We start from the raw sequence: 17,081 nt of genomic DNA, 5'->3' as shown, positions 1-17,081 counted from the left end.
AGACACCAAAATCAGATGCTGATGCCAAGAAACACTTGCTGACAGGAGCCTGATATAGCTGTCCCCTGAGAGGCTGTGCCAGACCCTGACCAATACAGATGCCAGCCTGAGAGGTTCTGCCAGAGCCTGACATATACAGAGGCAGATGCTCCCAGCTAACAATTGATCTGATCATGGGATCCCCATAGAAGAGTTAGAGAGAAGGAGCTGACTGAAAGGGATTGTGGCCCCATGGGAAGAATGACAATACCAACCAACTAGAGCTCCAAGGATCTAAACCTCCAGCCTGGGAACACACAAGGAGGGACCCATGGCTCCAGCTGTATATACAGTGGAGGATGGCCTTGTCAGGCATTGGTGGGAGTAGAAGTCTTTGGTCCCTGAAGGCGAGATTCCCCAGTGTAGGGAAATTCGAGGGCTGGGAAGGGGGAGTGGGTGGCTGGGTGGGGGCACACCCTCATAGAAGCAGTGGGAGGACTGGACAGGGTATTTCTGAGGGAGGGGGGATGGGGAAGGGGCATAACATCTGAAATGTAAATAAACAAAATATCCAATAAAAAAAGAAACAATCACAAAATAAGCAAAACAAATCACAAGTAAGGGAAAAAAAAAGACTTTCTTAATAAGATTCAGAGAGACTGAGACATATCAATAATGTAGTCCTAGGCAGACAGAGGCAGAGAGTTCAAGAATTCATGCCCAGATTGACAACATAGCTGGTTCATGACAATCCTGAGCATTTTTCATCTCTGAAATCTTCACTCTGAACCAATCAACATCCATACATTCCCTTGTTTACTTCAACACTCTCCTGAGAGCTATTTCTCTTCTCATTCTAATTCCCTGCTCATATCACATCTCAGCAACTTATATATGAAAATGTTTTAATCCCCATGAGATTACACTCAAACTGTGTCAACCCTTTTACATATCCATATGCATACCTTACATCTCATTTCTATTGCTTTGTGGCTATAGGAACCTTAGCAGTCTTTAGAATTCTTGAGAGTGTTATGCCACTTCCACTTGAAGCTTTAATTTAAGAAATCATTCTATAAAAGTTTACACAACTGCTCTTCTACTCTTACTTCTATGACTCCTTCAGACGTCTCTTGAAATATATCTTCTCCCAGAAAACTCTCCTCACCTTTCTTGAAAACTAATAGACTACATTTCCCCCCTTTGAAACTCTTTTATAGAACTCTTTTATATTTATTTAATTCAGAAAAACATATTTAAACATACTTAGCTGTAAATATTAAAATTAAATTGTGATAAAAAAGACATTTTTGACAGCTGTGGAAACTTTCCTATTATATTTGCCATAACATTCCAATTTTATCCTGAGAAAATGTCCAAGAGATAATCAGTAAATACTTGCAGTGTACTTGATGAGTTCCCAGCTATCGCTAATTTAGACTGCATTAAGTCTGTCTTAGGTTAGACAATTGTCAACCAGGATTGGATAGGGCATTTTCAAATTCTGTAGCTTGAAGATATCTACTGAATGTGCATCTAGAGACAAGGAAAAAAATCTGGGTAAATGAATACTTACACATAGAACCCAGGACTGGTATTTATTTTATCATATAAATAAACTAGGGGAGTCAGTAGACTACATTGCAGAGGAATAAAGAGAACTGCCCATTTAAGAGAATCAGTCCTGTGAAGAAAATGAAGACAGCAAAACTGCATTTCGGTCATTCCTATAAGGAGGCATTACAGATTTTGAAAATGAGCATGGGAAAGCATGGTGAGGACTTTTTAAGCAGTTGTCCTAAGATGCCTGATAATGGAACAAGTGAAAGAAAAAGTTGTTAATTAAGTTAAACAGGAGAAGCTGAATTCCACCTGCAACTAAATGGGAAAGAGTTACAAAAGGCCACCTGTAGCGACAAGTAATACATAACAAAAACTCTCCAGGGGAAAGAGGTCCTGTGTTAAATCTCTTTTTGGCTCTAAGAGAAGAAAAGCAAGAAGTACTAAGCCTCCTGAATGAAATCATGTGAGAGCTTCCTTATCCCAGCGAGAGACAAAATCTCCATGGAAACTTCTCTTTCCTTCACCCACACCCTGCTCTTTCTACCTGCAAAGGCTGCCTTGAATCTCAAGAGAATCCTACAGAGCAGTCAGGATTTTTTAAACACTGAAACAAACCCTAGGGAAGGAAAGAAGCAAAGGAGGCTGATGGTCCACAATCATCGGGAAAGGGAGGGTTTTTCAAGATTTCTTCAGCCCCAGTGTTCAGACAAACGGTTTCCTCAAACCTTTACTTCCTTTCCCTTACACTATATATTCAGAGAACCACACAGCTTTTAGTATGAAGCACAGATTTTATGGGCAAAACAATGAAAGAGAGCTAGAGTGAGAATGAAGGAGAGAGAGAGGGAGAGAGAGAGAGAGAGAGAGAGAGAGAGAGAGAGAGAGAGAGAGACAGAGAGAGACAGAGAGAGAGAGAGACAGAGAGAGAGAGAGACAGAGAGAGAGACAGAGAGGAGAGATTATGTGTTTCCTGAAGTAGAAAGCTTTGTGCACTGAAGCACTTCATCAAAATAACAAAGTAGGCTATCTTTGGAATAGTCATCAAAATAATCAATACATCAAGATAATCAAGGAAAAGTGTGAGGCAACTATTTTAGGCTGATTACTTTTATAAAATAAATAAGCCCAGCAGGAGTCAGATATAAGCAATAGTCTACGAGTTCTGAAGAAAATCTTTTGCCAAAATGAGTTCTATGAATGTTGCTGTCCACTTACACTCTGAATACAACAGGCTTGTTTGCAGAATCCAGATGGTTTTTGGTTTTTATACATAGAAGATGATCTATTTTTGATACTACTTCTCATTTGCAAATTCCAATTATTATTAATTTCATATCGATTAAAATAACATATCTTCCTTCAACTCAAATACCTCACTGTGGCCTATGTACAAACTCCAGGAAAAAGTTAGTCATGTGCTTTCCTGAAGATGAAAGCTTAGTGTAAAAAGGGCTGAGAGTATTTGATGTAGGAAGGGGGAGTGGTTATATAGGTCTTAGCCAAGACATGTGATAGTCACTGTAGGGGCTGCTGGAAAAGAAGTCCGTGACACTCATTAACCTATTTGAGCAGATCATGTACGATCTAAAGGAGAAAATGTTCTTGGCTGTTTTGTATTGCCTTCTATGGAGTTTCCAGATCTCTGATGGCCATTTTCCTCGAGCCTGTGCCTCCTCAAAGAACTTGTTGGCAAAAGAATGCTGCCCACCATGGATGGGTGATGGGAGTCCCTGCGGCCAGCTTTCAGGCAGAGGTTCCTGCCAGGACATCGTTCTGTCCAATGCACCATCTGGACCTCAGTTCCCCTTCAAAGGAGTGGATGACCGTGAGTCCTGGCCCTCTGTGTTTTATAATAGGACCTGCCAGTGCTCTGGCAACTTCATGGGTTTCAACTGTGGAAACTGTAAGTTTGGATTTGGGGGCCCAAATTGTACAGAGAAGCAACTCTTAATTAGAAGAAACATTTTTGATTTGAGTGTCGAAGAAAAGAATAAGTTCTTTTCTTACCTTACTTTAGCAAAGCATACTATCAGCTCAGTCTATGTCATCCCCACAGGCACCTATGGCCAAATGAACAATGGGTCGACACCCATGTTCAACGACATCAACATCTATGACCTCTTTGTATGGATGCATTACTATGTGTCAAGAGATGCATTGCTTGGGGGCTCTGAAATCTGGAGGGACATTGATTTTGCCCATGAAGCACCAGCGTTTCTGCCTTGGCATAGACTTTTCTTGCTATCGTGGGAACAAGAAATGAGGGAGCTAACCGGGGATGAAAATTTCACCATTCCATACTGGGATTGGAGAGATGCAGAAAACTGTGACATTTGCACAGATGAGTACCTGGGAGGACGTCACCCTGAAAATCCTAACTTACTCAGCCCAGCATCCTTCTTCTCCTCCTGGCAGGTAAGATGCAGTACATATTTAGAGTTGCTAGGAATGGTACTTCAGCAGCCACATTTTCATGCAGGTCTCTGTGAACACTTCTGCTAATGTCTCAGGGCAGAAAAAGGTACCTCACTAACAGATGTTGATGCTTTCTGATTTTTTTTTCTGAAACACTTCAAAATTGCAATTAAGCAGATATCTGTGCTCTTACTTGTCTTAATATATAACAACTTAGTTAGCTTTCTAAGCTGCTATAAACAAAGACTGCTTGGTCCACCACTGTATTGTTAGCACCTCTGATGGTGTATGGCATAAATAGTAGCTTGGAGTTATTTAGGAATGGATGAGTAACCAGATTATCTTAGTACATGTTTCTGAATAATAAAATTAATATTAACAGTAAAATCTATAAGTATACTACTTTAACATATAAATCTCTGGCCGTAGCCCAGATTTATTAGTCAGGATCTTCAAGGGAGAGTGCTGAGATAATTCACTAAGTATCAGTGATGATCTTTATTGCATAAATGCCTGATAAACAATGATTGCATGAAAAAAATCTTCAGTTGCTTAAATTGTAAAAGTTACTGACTCTTAAATAGTTAAGTAATGAAAAGAGTTAGTCTGTTGAGTTTTTAGAATATGTGAATACCTATTGAAAGAATTTATTGTGCGATTAATACAAACAGATTTCTATTCTAAAGTCATATGATACTACATAAGTTGTTTAAAATGAGTTTTTGAAGCACCGTTGGTAAATAGCAAAGGTGGTGTTTGTTAATAACTAGAAGGGCTGTCTGGCTAACTTCTGTTATTTTCAGGGAGAAGACTCCCCTTTTGTAAGGATTCGGCTCTCTCTAACTTTTTTCTCTAGAATGAAGAAGAAATTAGCCTTCTTCATACTTTAAAAATGTTTGAAAATGTTTAAAAAGAAATAGAAGTAAGTGATTGTTATTTTGAGATTAAATTTTCTTTTCTCCTGTTATTTTTTCTCATTCTGGAATGGAGGCAAAAGATAAGAAAGAAATATATGTTATGTTTTTTCCTTTAAATAAATACAAGTGTGAAAGATGCTTTTCTTCCTATCTTCTAAAGTTTTCTATTGCAGCTATTCTGATTACCAGTTCAAATGGGATAAGAAGAACATAGGCAGCCCCACACTTGCAATTTTGAAATCCAAAGGCCCTCTATCTCTGCTGCTCGCACACTTCCAAAATGGAAACTTTTAAAGGGCCACTGTAAATTACAGCTGCTAATCTCTGGTGCTAATTGTGCCAAGTCTTTACTAAACCTAGTGAGTGCTTTATAACATGGAGCTGCACTGAACAGTCACATTGCTATATATTTTCAGCCATTCTCCCTTAATTATGAATTGCAAAACTCTCATCTAGCTTTTTGCTTCTCTGCTTAAATTCTGTCAGGCTTGGATGGGGAATTCTCTCAGTTACAATATTTTGATTTGCTATATAACTTTACTGGATGCAGAAATACTGAACGATTGTCAAAACTATCAAAAGTTGCAATATATCCACTGAGCTCATTAGAAAGATATAAATTAATATTTACATGGTGTCTACAACTAGGTGGTATCCAGAATTAAAGTTTTCAAATAATGTTTTGGGTATTGAACTCACAGTTTTCCTCTGTCTCCTTTGGATCATGCTCAACTATATAACATTCTTTAAAAAAAAAATAATAAAAGCTTAAACCACACCAGACTTGTTTGCCCTAATAAGTCTTGAGTTGTAACTGCTAAAATATTGCCTGCAGTATCGCATTATGGGGCTTTGGAGGAAAAGGACGTTTTATGTAAAATTTGAAAGTGGAGGGGAAAAATAACTGATGAAAGGCAAGCAAAATTTAAAAAAATAACAAAACAACAAAAGCTTTGCAAACAACCAACCTTATTTTTAAGTGAGGTTAAATGAATAAAGTTTGCTCTCTCTACTTAATTTGTGCACTGTCCAGAGATACACAGTTGAAGACATGACAAATAAGCTAATTCTACTTGTCTGTTTTCTTTGTTAACACAACCTTTTTAAAGTCCTTCTAAAATTAAGGCTTTTTTTCTCCTCATTTCCCATTAGGGGAGTGTTGGAGGGTGTGGAAAAAGGGATATTGTCAAAACAGATGATGTGCCTAAATGGATGTCTTTATGAAACCCCATTCAATGAATATGTGCTGAAGAAAAAGAACATATGTCATTTCAAAAGAAAACTAAATAATGACTTACAGAAATGAAGTAAAGCAATTAGAATTGTTCTGGCCTAGAAAGATGGTTCAGAATTTAAGAGCACTGGTTTTTCTTTCAGAAAACCTTGGTTCAATTTCCAGCCCTCAGATGGCACTTTACAGCCACTTGTAACTCCAGTTGCTAGGGGTCTGATGGCCACTTTTGACCACGCTGAGAACCAGGCACACACATGGTGTACAGAAATACATGCAGACAAAACACTCATGGACGTTAAATAATAAATTAATAAATTAACTAATAAATAATACATGTTTATAGTGCTTTAATTCAATTACTGTCAATGTTCTGATAATTTACAATTTTTGTTATTGTTCTGTAGTTGCTTGAACATCAATCATCCAACTACATGCTGGAAACACAGAATCAATTAGTCTATTGTAAATCTCCAGTGTCTGTTCACTTTGTCTGTTTAAGGAGAAGGTTTCACACTGTAGCCCTAGACTGACTTAGAGCTTACTCTACAACCTAGGCTGGGCTCCAAATCTCAGCAATTCTCCTGCCTTCAGCCTCCCAAGGGTGTGTGTATTTTTAAGCCTCTTAATGTGGTTCTAATGTGCAGCCAGCACTGAGATGCACAGATTTAATTAGTATGGAGATTGTTTAGTTATCTCTCTACTTTTCTTTATGAAAATAGAGTTTCCGTAATGAACACACCATTAATTTGAATGCTTCTGTCTAAATTAAACATTTAAATTTAAAACTAGACTGTTTTGTGTTAGATGAGATCAAATAGCTTCCAAGTTAAAATGATCTCATTAATATCTTCCAAATTAGCTAGGCTGTAGCCCATTTCATACAGGCTTCTACTCTTGCTTGACTTCAGATATCTTTTTACTTGATAACAGGAGATGTTAGAGCTTTGGTGGTACTTACCCACGCTAAGCTGAAAGATCTTTTGTGATATCTCATGGAGGGCTCCCATTTTATAAATGATAGGTCTGAAACAGCAGGAGAATTTGTCTAAAGTAACCAGTCAAGGACAGAACCCAAGTCACTATGTCTTTCATTTGCATTTATGTAAGCATTGTTGACTTAGGCTTAAAGTGGGTCTAAAAACTAATTTATGTATGCATAATGTGCCAGGTGGTTACTTTTACTTCTTTCAGTTCTTGACCAGTTGACCCAGGTGTGATTCCCAGAATCAACAGGATGGTTTACAACTATTTTTAATGCCAGTCCCAGGAGATCTGACATACTCTGTCTAAGGCACACTCATGGTACACGGACTTTCATTACTGAAAACACCATGCACATATAACAGAATAACATGAACCAGATAGCCTGGAGAAGACAGGTATTTCTATTTATGTCAGAACTAATTTCTGCCTCTTTCATCTACACTTTGTGGAGATTTATTGCATAACTTCTATAATACTTCAGAACATATGGATGGTTTATTAAACTTATTTCTGTCTACCACTAACAAATTTTCCAAGGTAGAAACTATTTATGAATACATCTGTAGCCATATATAGAAGGCCATGATATACTCACAGAATGAGCTTCATAAATACATGCCAAGTTAAATAAAAATAGAATAAATTTAAATCTTATCCTAGGTGGATTTCTGAGGCCTCACTCTATATTTTACAGCACTGGATCCTTGATGCAGAACATACAACAATGCCCACAGATAGCTCTTGCTAGAACAGTACATTTTGCACAGTTCTTGCTGGCTTACATAAGTGAAAGAGAGAGAGAGAGAGAGAGAGAGAGAGAGAGAGAGAGAGAGAGAGAGGGAGAGAGAGGGAGAGAATGAAAATATATGGTATAAATCATAATACATCTAAACATTATGTGAGTCGATTATTATTTGACATGCTTTTTATGACAGAGGATAATATATAAAGTCATATAATTAATGTTAATTGGTTTAGGAAGGTTTAATATGCAATCAGTCTTTTCCTAACTTGTTATTCATCCATTTGTTTGATTATTCTCAAAAATATTTTTCAAATAGAACTATTAAAATAGTCCACAGGTTTTTTTGTTTCGTTTTGTTTGTTTTGTTTTGCTTTGCTTTGTTTTGCTTTGTTTTGCTTTGTTTTGTTTTGCTTTGCTTTGTTTTGCCTTGCTTTGTTTTGCTTTGTTTTGGTTTGCTTTGTTTTGAAGGCACTGGATGACATTTAAGTACAAACTACCTGTGTTCAACACTATTAGATATGTTGGTTATACAATCAACAAAGAACCTAACCTAAAAAGAAAAGGTGTGTCAAAGGAAACTGTCGTGAGAGATCAGGGTAGAAAGGAAGACATTTCTAATGATAGATATGAGTGAACTGCAGCCAGGGAATTCACTCATTAGGTGGAAAGCATATCACATGGAAGCCACAGGGGGAAGAAAAACAAAGTCACATTTCAGCAGAAAGTCATGGGTTTAGGTAACCATGACAACTGCTCCATCAAATAACAGCTTCTTTTTTTTCTGTATAAGGAAAATTTTGTGGAATGTCATATGATTTAGGTTTCTTTGTTTTTGTTTGTTTATTTTTCAGAAAAAAAAACCCTCAAATGCCATAATAAAATATGTACCTGAAGGCTTTTAAGAGCTGGTAGTTTATTGCTACTTCCTAAACTTAATAGAACACCATCATGCTTCACCTTCAGTACTAAGACAACTTTTTCTTCTGTCCATTTTTTTGGTTTTTTTGTATATGCATATTTGACTATGCTACTCCTAGCGTATGCTACAAATCATTTGTGGTTAGAAGGAGTAACAACCAAACTTTCACCAGAAGACCTAGCATCAGTCCAATTTTTCCATTTGCCAAACACTACTAAACAAGTCATTTTGAATTTTGCAACAACAACAAAAACCTGTTATTACTGTATGTGATTGTTTTGTATGCTAATGAGAAAAGTAAATGGTGTACAAAACAATGCACTATACTATAAAAGCCATTATCTTTTGACTAAATTAGTGTTACTTTTTTAACGTACCTATAAGACTGACAGGAAGGTACTTAAATATTTAGAGATATTTTTGTTTCTAAAAGATAAAATGGCTCAATACAATATTACTACAGAAAATTTTAAAGAAATCAGTTCATGGAAAATTGCTTGTTTAGTCTTGTTTCCCATAGAGTTTCGAGTTCCATGTGTGAGAATTGCTCTAAATGATATATCAGTATCAGTTATATGTTAGACTATTTGATTCCGAATAAAGTGTCTTTATGCTCTTCACTTAGAGACACAAAGCCCTGATAAAGAGTATAGGTAACCTGCTTGAGACCAGGGATTTAATAGACTCTATATTAGAAACTATATTTCTGACTATATTCTCTAGGACTGTAACGACAATGCTATCCATTTCTCTATCCTTGCCCCTTGCTCTAAATTAAACATTAAGACAACACTTTGGAGCTACATTTTTTTTACATTATTTCCACAACCAGTTATTATTATGTATTACTAATGCCTCCATCAACTGAACACTTAGTCAAATGGCAACTGGAATTTCAGCAAAAGAAAAAAAAATGGTTTCATCCAACCTCTCTAATGTAACTGAACCTGGTGTAGTGTTTACTGCCAAGAGATCTTTTGAAAGTCTCTTTGGGACTATTAGTCAAAGAGGAATGAAAATTACTTCCTCCATGGTCCTGACATGGTATCTAGACAATTGACAATGCAAAGCCATCCAACCTGTCACATTCATAGCAGAAGCTGGACTAGTTTTATAAAACCATTCACAAGTTATTAATATGGAAAAATTAATGAAGTATATAAATGTTTAGAATCAGAAATTCTATATTTATGAATTTTCAAATGTCTTCATTTGTAAAGAAATAAATATTTTAAGGAAGAGAGCTGCTTAAGTAAGTTCATTTATGTTTCACATATACTTTACACATATACCTTGCAGACAGTTTTATACAATTTTAGCATACTTTTCCCTGCTTTTAAACAAAATAGCATATTTTTTCCTGCTTCTGTTAAGTGAAATGTGGAATTTTCACTTATAGAAATCAAGACATTTTACAGTTTCAACGTTATGGCTTTTGAATTTTTGGACTGAGATTCTGAGTCTGCAAAAGCAGCATGATTTGAATAGATTTCTAGCACTACTTCTGTTCTTAGACCTTTTTGAATCAGTCGTGTAATATTTTTGTTTGTTTGTTTGTTTGCTTGTTTGGCGAAGTTCTTCCTTGGTCTTGAAGAATATACAGGATCTTGGAACACAGGATGTGAATATCTCTGTATGTAGGCATGGGCAGAAACATGAGACAGCATGCAGAGAAATATGAGCAGCATGCAGAGGGAAAAGGCAGTATAGCCTCAGTAGCAGGATCACACAGGAAGAAAGCATGTGGAGAACACAGGCCAGGTTAAAACCCTGTTTTGGTAGGAGAATGGAAAACAATGTTTAAAAGAGTTGATGTGAGAAGAACAAAGGAGGGCACCATACAAAATGATGCCCACTGCTTTCGGGTTTTAGCTGCAGACTGCTTGGTGTGAAAGTAAAGAGAAAGGAAAGAATCTTCTGCTGTAAGTAAGATATTTGTGATTTATTAAAACTGTGTTGGAATTTTAAGTCATAAATAGATGTATGTGTTTAGAATATGAGAATTTCCATGAGTATAATCTGTGGATAGGTCATGAAACTCACTCATAAATACAGCCAAAGAATATAAAGAGAACAAAAGAAAGAAAGAATATGTAAACCTGAGTTCTTCATCAAGCCCATCTTCAGGGTGGGCTGTTTAGGGATATTTTTGTTAGTTTTACATAAACATAGACACACTTGGGAAGGGGAATCTTAACCACATTATTTCTTTCAACAGATTGTCATGTTGGTTTCCTAATAGCGAACTTTTTTGAGTGCTAATTGATATGGGAATGGCCAGTCTCATCTTTGGGCATATATCCATATATCCATTATATAACACAATGCTAGAAACAGGCCTAAGTTTTGAGAAATAATCAGCTTGTTATATTTGTCCTGAAATTCTGAACAATTTTAGATGTGAATTTGTGTTTCAAAGTGGAGCCATGGGAACATGGCAATTCTAGCTCAAGTATTTATATAAAGTACTCATTTTCATCACAATTTAATGTGTAACACATAGGAAACCTAAGTCATTAGATCTATGACTGGAACACCATCCTGAGTTTGACATTCTAACCCTTGTCCTGAAAACTCCACTGCATCCTTTGATGGTGCTAAGACTGGTGATTATCCCACTTCATGCTTTTTGGTTTTGTCATAACAGATCCACTTTTAATGTCTGGCTTGATATACAGCATAGTCTTCCTTTTAGAGTATTTCAAAACATAGCATTTTCCCTGATTCCTATGTTACTCTCTGGCAAATCATTCTCAGTATCATTTTTTAAATCACAATTCTTCACATTTTGTAGGAAATATTTTTAAAAATTATTTTTTATGATATGTCATGTGGTAATATTCTCCGCATTATTAAGTAAACAGTATCAGAGAAGGTAAGAGGCAGTTTGAAGATAAAGGACCATGCTTTCAATACAAACTAAGTTTTTCAGTTCCAACTTTATTGTACCCTGCTCAGTTATTTGTTTATTTACTTTCATTGGCATGTGCATTATATGTATGTGGCTTGCATTATATGGACACACACAAGTGTGTGTTTACTTGTTAGTAAGTATATACATATCTGCAGGTGTACTTGCACATATACATGTTTGTGTATGCCTGTGAATAACATGGGTTGATATTGAGTGTCTTTATCACTCACTATGGTACACATTAAAGCATGGTCTCTAACTGGAGCAACACTCATTAATATGATTAGTTTGGCTAGCCAGCTTGCTCAGGCAATTTTGCGTTTGCATTTTGCAACCACCAGGATACTAACAAGAATCTACTACTTGCATTCAGGAATTAAGAGAATGCTGGTTGTATGGTTTTCAGTTCTTAGGTTTGTATTGCCAGTATTTTACCCATTGCAAATACTTTACCCAAGTATTTTACTGAGCCATTGCCCTTTTCTGTCTCCATGCTCTTATAACTCCTGCAAAAGGAATACAGCAGCTAATGTTTTTACAGCACTTCTATGTTAATACGAACAGCAGATTTCCAGTTCTTCATCTAGTTTGCATGTTTTTGGAAGTCAAGATGCAACAGTGTGAAATAAAACTTGATTATTTGAACAGAGTCGCTCTTATAATATGAATTTTTTACTTGGAGGGGGAAAAGGAAGAAAACAAAACAAACTGGACTAAGAGGTGACTTTGGAGTGTATCTAGGAGGGAGAGTCACTAGTGACAACTTACACAACATCACATAAAAGAAATATGGCTTCATTTTGTGAATTACAACTCTTAATAACTCAAGATATATTTGGGTCCTTTCTGAACACAAATTAGACTAGTAAATGCCAGCCACAATGACAATAAATGCCTAGTATGGTAGCCAAAGTTCACTTTCCTCTAACTGCCAGAAACCCGAATGATAAAAACGATGTGTAATTTCAATCTCTATCTCTCTCAATTTTCAGATGTAACTCTTCAACATAAATTGTTTTTCACAGATCATTTGTAGCAAATCTGAAGAGTATAATAGCCGTCAGGTTTTATGCGATGGAACACCTGAGGGACCACTGTTACGCAATCCTGGAAACCATGACAAATCCAAAACCCCCAGGCTCCCGTCTTCAGCAGATGTGGAATTTTGTCTGAGTTTGACCCAGTATGAATCTGGATCAATGGATAAAACTGCCAATTTCAGCTTTAGAAACACACTGGAAGGTAATATCTTTGTGTTCATTAATTTTAATTTTTTTCTTCTTAATTATAATTTCTTCTCAGAAATTCCAGGCTCAGAGATTTTTCAGTTTAGTATTTTGTGAGTTTTACAATGCTGTGCTTTGAACATACCCATGGTGATAGTAAACATAGCCAGCATAGAATATCTCACTGTACTCCAGAAGTTTAGTGTTACAAAAGTGTACTGTACCCACTATGGAAACAATAGGGGCAACCAGCAGTTTTCTGCAAAAGCAAAATAAAACAAAACAAAAACCCAAAACAGCAACACAAATCCAGTTCTTATCTCAAATGAAGAAAATAAAAAGATTCTCAAAAGCCAAAAGTGAATGACCACAGCCAGAGAATCCCGATTCAGTTTTTCCAATAGTATTTTCTAACATGGTAAGAGTTCTATGAAGCTTTATAGTAACAGAACAAAAAAAAAATCATAGGTCAAGAAATATTACAGGTACATCAAAGGAAATATCAGATACGTTGGTTACAGAAGAGCCATGAGACCTACACTTATAGACATCCTACATCATCTGATCCGAATCTTAACCTTTTCATTGTTCAATAGTAGGAGACTATATATAAAATATTTATTTACTGAATGCAAAATATGTTAGGTTACTTACAGAGGAAAGCAATAAATGGCTATTTATCCAACATCTACACTTCATCAGAGATAGTTTCTCACATTTTTATTCTATTCTCAAATTCAGCATATGGTCACATTTTCCTTTCGATATCAGTTTATTCGGGTACAATCAAAATGGACCCTTTCACATGCCCTTTGCATTGACTTCATTTAGAATTAGGGAAATAAATCTATCAACACACAAAATTTAAGGCAAAATTAGAATGAAAGAAAGAAAGAAAGAAAGAAAGAAAGAAAGAAAGAAAGAAAGAAAGAAAGAAAGAAAGAGAGGGGGAAAGAAGGAAGGAAGGAAGCAAGGAAGGAAGGAAGGAAGGAAGGAAGGAAGGAAGGAAGGAAAGAAGGAAGGAAGGAAGGAAGAACCTTCAAGCTCCAGATTCCACACATGAGCAAACATTGGGTATAACTTCTAGCAAAGTTTACAGAAATTACCACCAGATATTATTAAAAGTTCTTCACAATCTGTTATATACAAAATCTTCATTTTTTCCATAGAATGAATTTTTTTAACTTTTCTCTTTGATTTTTAGCATGTTGTATCCTGACTTTTGTTCTTCTACTTATGGGGTGCATTTACTGTATCTTTTGAAAGGTCAATAAAAGTAGTCTGACTATGATATCTGTTCTCCAATAGGGATGACTTGTCTGGCCTTAGTGGGAGATGATGTGCCTAATCCTCCAGTGACATGATGCACTACCATAGGGGATACTAAAGGGGCCCTGCTCTCTCAAAAGAGAGTAGAGTGAGGTATGGAGGATAGACGCTGTGAGAAGAAAACCAGGAAATGGGAGGCAATAAATAAAGATAAATAAATAAATTACAAGTAGAGATAGTTCTAGGAAAGAATGAGAGAAATGAGGTTAAAATGTTTACTTTTTGGCCCAAAATTTGGCATTGCTAGGGGTAAGCATTGAGTAGTCAGTAAAAAATTGTTAAGTGATTGAGAAACATCCTGAAAGACCATTGCCTGGGTCTGTGGTGTAGATCAGGAAAGAAGTGAGAGAAACAGCTCACTTCAGTTATTTAGCTATGGAAATTGTCACAGTTAAACCATAACAAAGAAACTTTACAAAAGTGTGCAGCCCTGGCTAACATTTTTCCTTTTCTTCTTTCATTCTAAGACATAATTATAATGATTTACACTAATAAGTAGTGTAAGAAAAGAAAGCCACCTTAAAGATAGACTTTGGTGACTGATTTAAGATAAAAATTATATTTTTTTCTCTTACAGCAATAAAATGATGTTTTTAAAAAGTGATAGCTATGTGAAGAATACCCTGTTAAACCCTGTGTATGATGTTGTTTCAAACTTTACAAACATCTTCTATAGATGACATCATTATGCTCAGCTGAAAAAGAGATGACAGATTCAGAAACACCAAATTATGAGGCTATACTTGGTCACTGACTAATTGGTAGCCCCAAACCTCTACCTATTTTGTTGAAGGACATTCATCCCATCGTATTCTGGTGACCAATATAGTTCTTGAGTTGGCTGAGAGTAGACAATACTGTAAATAAAATATCAGATACAGTGCTTTGGAGGGGCTTTCTGTAGAGTTCCAGGTTCTTGTATCCCTAAACGAGGAATTGGATAAGGATTCATGATTAAAAGCAGAAACACAGTTAATTAGAAGAGAAAGGCTTTCTCTATCAGAAGTGGTCCCAAGTAGAGCAAAAGCTTGGAAGGTCAACAGCAATGCGACACAATGATCATGTTTCATGGGCTTTCTGGCTTACTTGCATAGCATTCACTGGCTTTTTTGCAGCATGTTTTAACCATTACACAATGGCCTTTGGGCTATGGTGCCAGGCCCTGCTCTTGACCCAGAGCTTTTTCTCCCATGCTAATTTGACATTTATTGTGAAAGAACTTCTAGATCTCACTGTCTTCCTTAATCCTTTGTCTTGCATATGGAAATGTGTGCAGTCATAACAAAAATGTAAATCTTTACACTTGCAGGAAAATGAATAAAAATGGAAATCATTAAGTGAAATAAATCAGCTCCTAAAGACAAAACTAACAATTTTCCCCATACATCAGACTTAGATTTAAAATCATATGTTTGAGTATATTTACAAATACGTGTATTTATAGCTGTAGATGTACATCAGAGGAAACAAAGCTATCAGCTTTAATAGCATAGTAAAGGAGCAGAACAAAGACTACCCTCATACCTAAAAATATGTATACATTTTACGGAAGTAAATAAATGGTTTGTTTATTCAAAAAAAAAAAGAATCATAGAGAATGAGATACTTTCAAGAGATTTTCTGTGGAAATTAAGAATAAGTATTGAATATAACACGGATGTTTTTCTCTTATGGTTAACAAATAGATCATGATGAAGTAATCATACACAAAGGGGGTGAAAAGTTTTTTAAGTAGTGCGGCTGTTGTTCAGAAAAGATTCCCAACCAAAGGTTGGTTGTCTTGTGACACGAACCTTCAAAAGTTTATCCAGATAAAGACTCATCACAGGGGGGCCTCCCTGTCCTGAAGTTTAATTTGAAAAGAGAGCTTCAGCTTTCATCACAATGAGCATGATAACTATTGAGAAAAACATAATGAAATATTTATCTCCCATTGTACTTTTTACACAAATCATAGCTTCACATAGCTAAGAGAAATAAGAGACTATAACAAAGATCAGAGCTTTGATGCTTGGCATGTAATTGAATCAAATTCCAACTCTGGTACAGCTAAAAGATCTAGAACAAAGCATTTAACTTTGAGTTTTCATTTTATCACCTAAAACCTCATTAAACAGTATCATCTTTCCAGACTTTTTATAAGGAGTCAGTTCCATAAAAGCACGCAGAAACATATTATAATACGAACTGTATAGAAGGATAAAGTACAATAATAACAGTATTTTTTATTGTAGTGTGGTTTATAAGAAAATAAAGAAAGAAATTGTTAAATTAGAGAAGGAGCTTATCTTGAGAATAGAGCCCTTGACTAGCATATGAGGTGCTAGTTTAAATTCCTCAAAAAGTATAAATTGTATTTAAGGGTAAAATTCTAACATTGACATTTTAAAGGTATGGAACACATGATAAATCACAATGTTTCCAAAATTTCCGTCTTTGTTTGAATAATTAATCTACCAATATCATAATGGGAGAATATGTAATGCTATGTGGGAACTGAATCACTACTGAGAGAGCAAGTTTTTAGTCTGAACTTTGCAGATCCATCCACCTTTGCTTTCTGAGAATGGCCATTTGCCAAGATCAGGATATGGTTCACTGTCCTAGTTACTGCTCTGTGGCTGTGATTATATCACTACTAGAACAGCTTAAAGGCAACAGCGTTTGCTGGGGCTTACAGTTATGAAAGACAGGTCCATAGTCTTCATAGTATGGAGCACGACAACAGACAGGTACACATGGAATTGAGTAGCAAGTGAGAGCTTACATTCTTATTCATAGCCATGAGGGAGAAAAGGAAGAGAGAGAGAGAGAGAGAGAGAGAGAGAGAGAGAGAGAGAGAGAGAGAGAGAGAAG

The 17,081-nt window shown here is 36.0% G+C and overlaps 1 protein-coding gene across 1 annotated transcript in view; it reads left to right on the top strand.

Annotated features, from left to right (window-relative positions):
* Positions 1-3,138: 3,138 nt before the first annotated feature.
* The window catches only part of Tyr (tyrosinase), a 59,237-nt gene continuing 45,294 nt past the window's right edge, over positions 3,139-17,081 (top strand). Inside the window, exons 1-2 of the mRNA XM_028774776.1 lie at positions 3,139-3,957; positions 12,696-12,912. Coding sequence (XP_028630609.1) covers positions 3,139-3,957; positions 12,696-12,912 — 1,036 coding nt within the window. The remainder of the gene's footprint in view (positions 3,958-12,695; positions 12,913-17,081) is intronic.

This window comes from Grammomys surdaster, unplaced genomic scaffold, assembly GCF_004785775.1.
Source record: "Grammomys surdaster isolate TR1022 unplaced genomic scaffold, NIH_TR_1.0 242, whole genome shotgun sequence".
Classification (NCBI taxonomy): domain Eukaryota; kingdom Metazoa; phylum Chordata; class Mammalia; order Rodentia; family Muridae; genus Grammomys; species Grammomys surdaster.
Note: the sequence above shows the minus strand (reverse complement) of the source record. Positions and strands in the feature narration are given on the sequence as shown.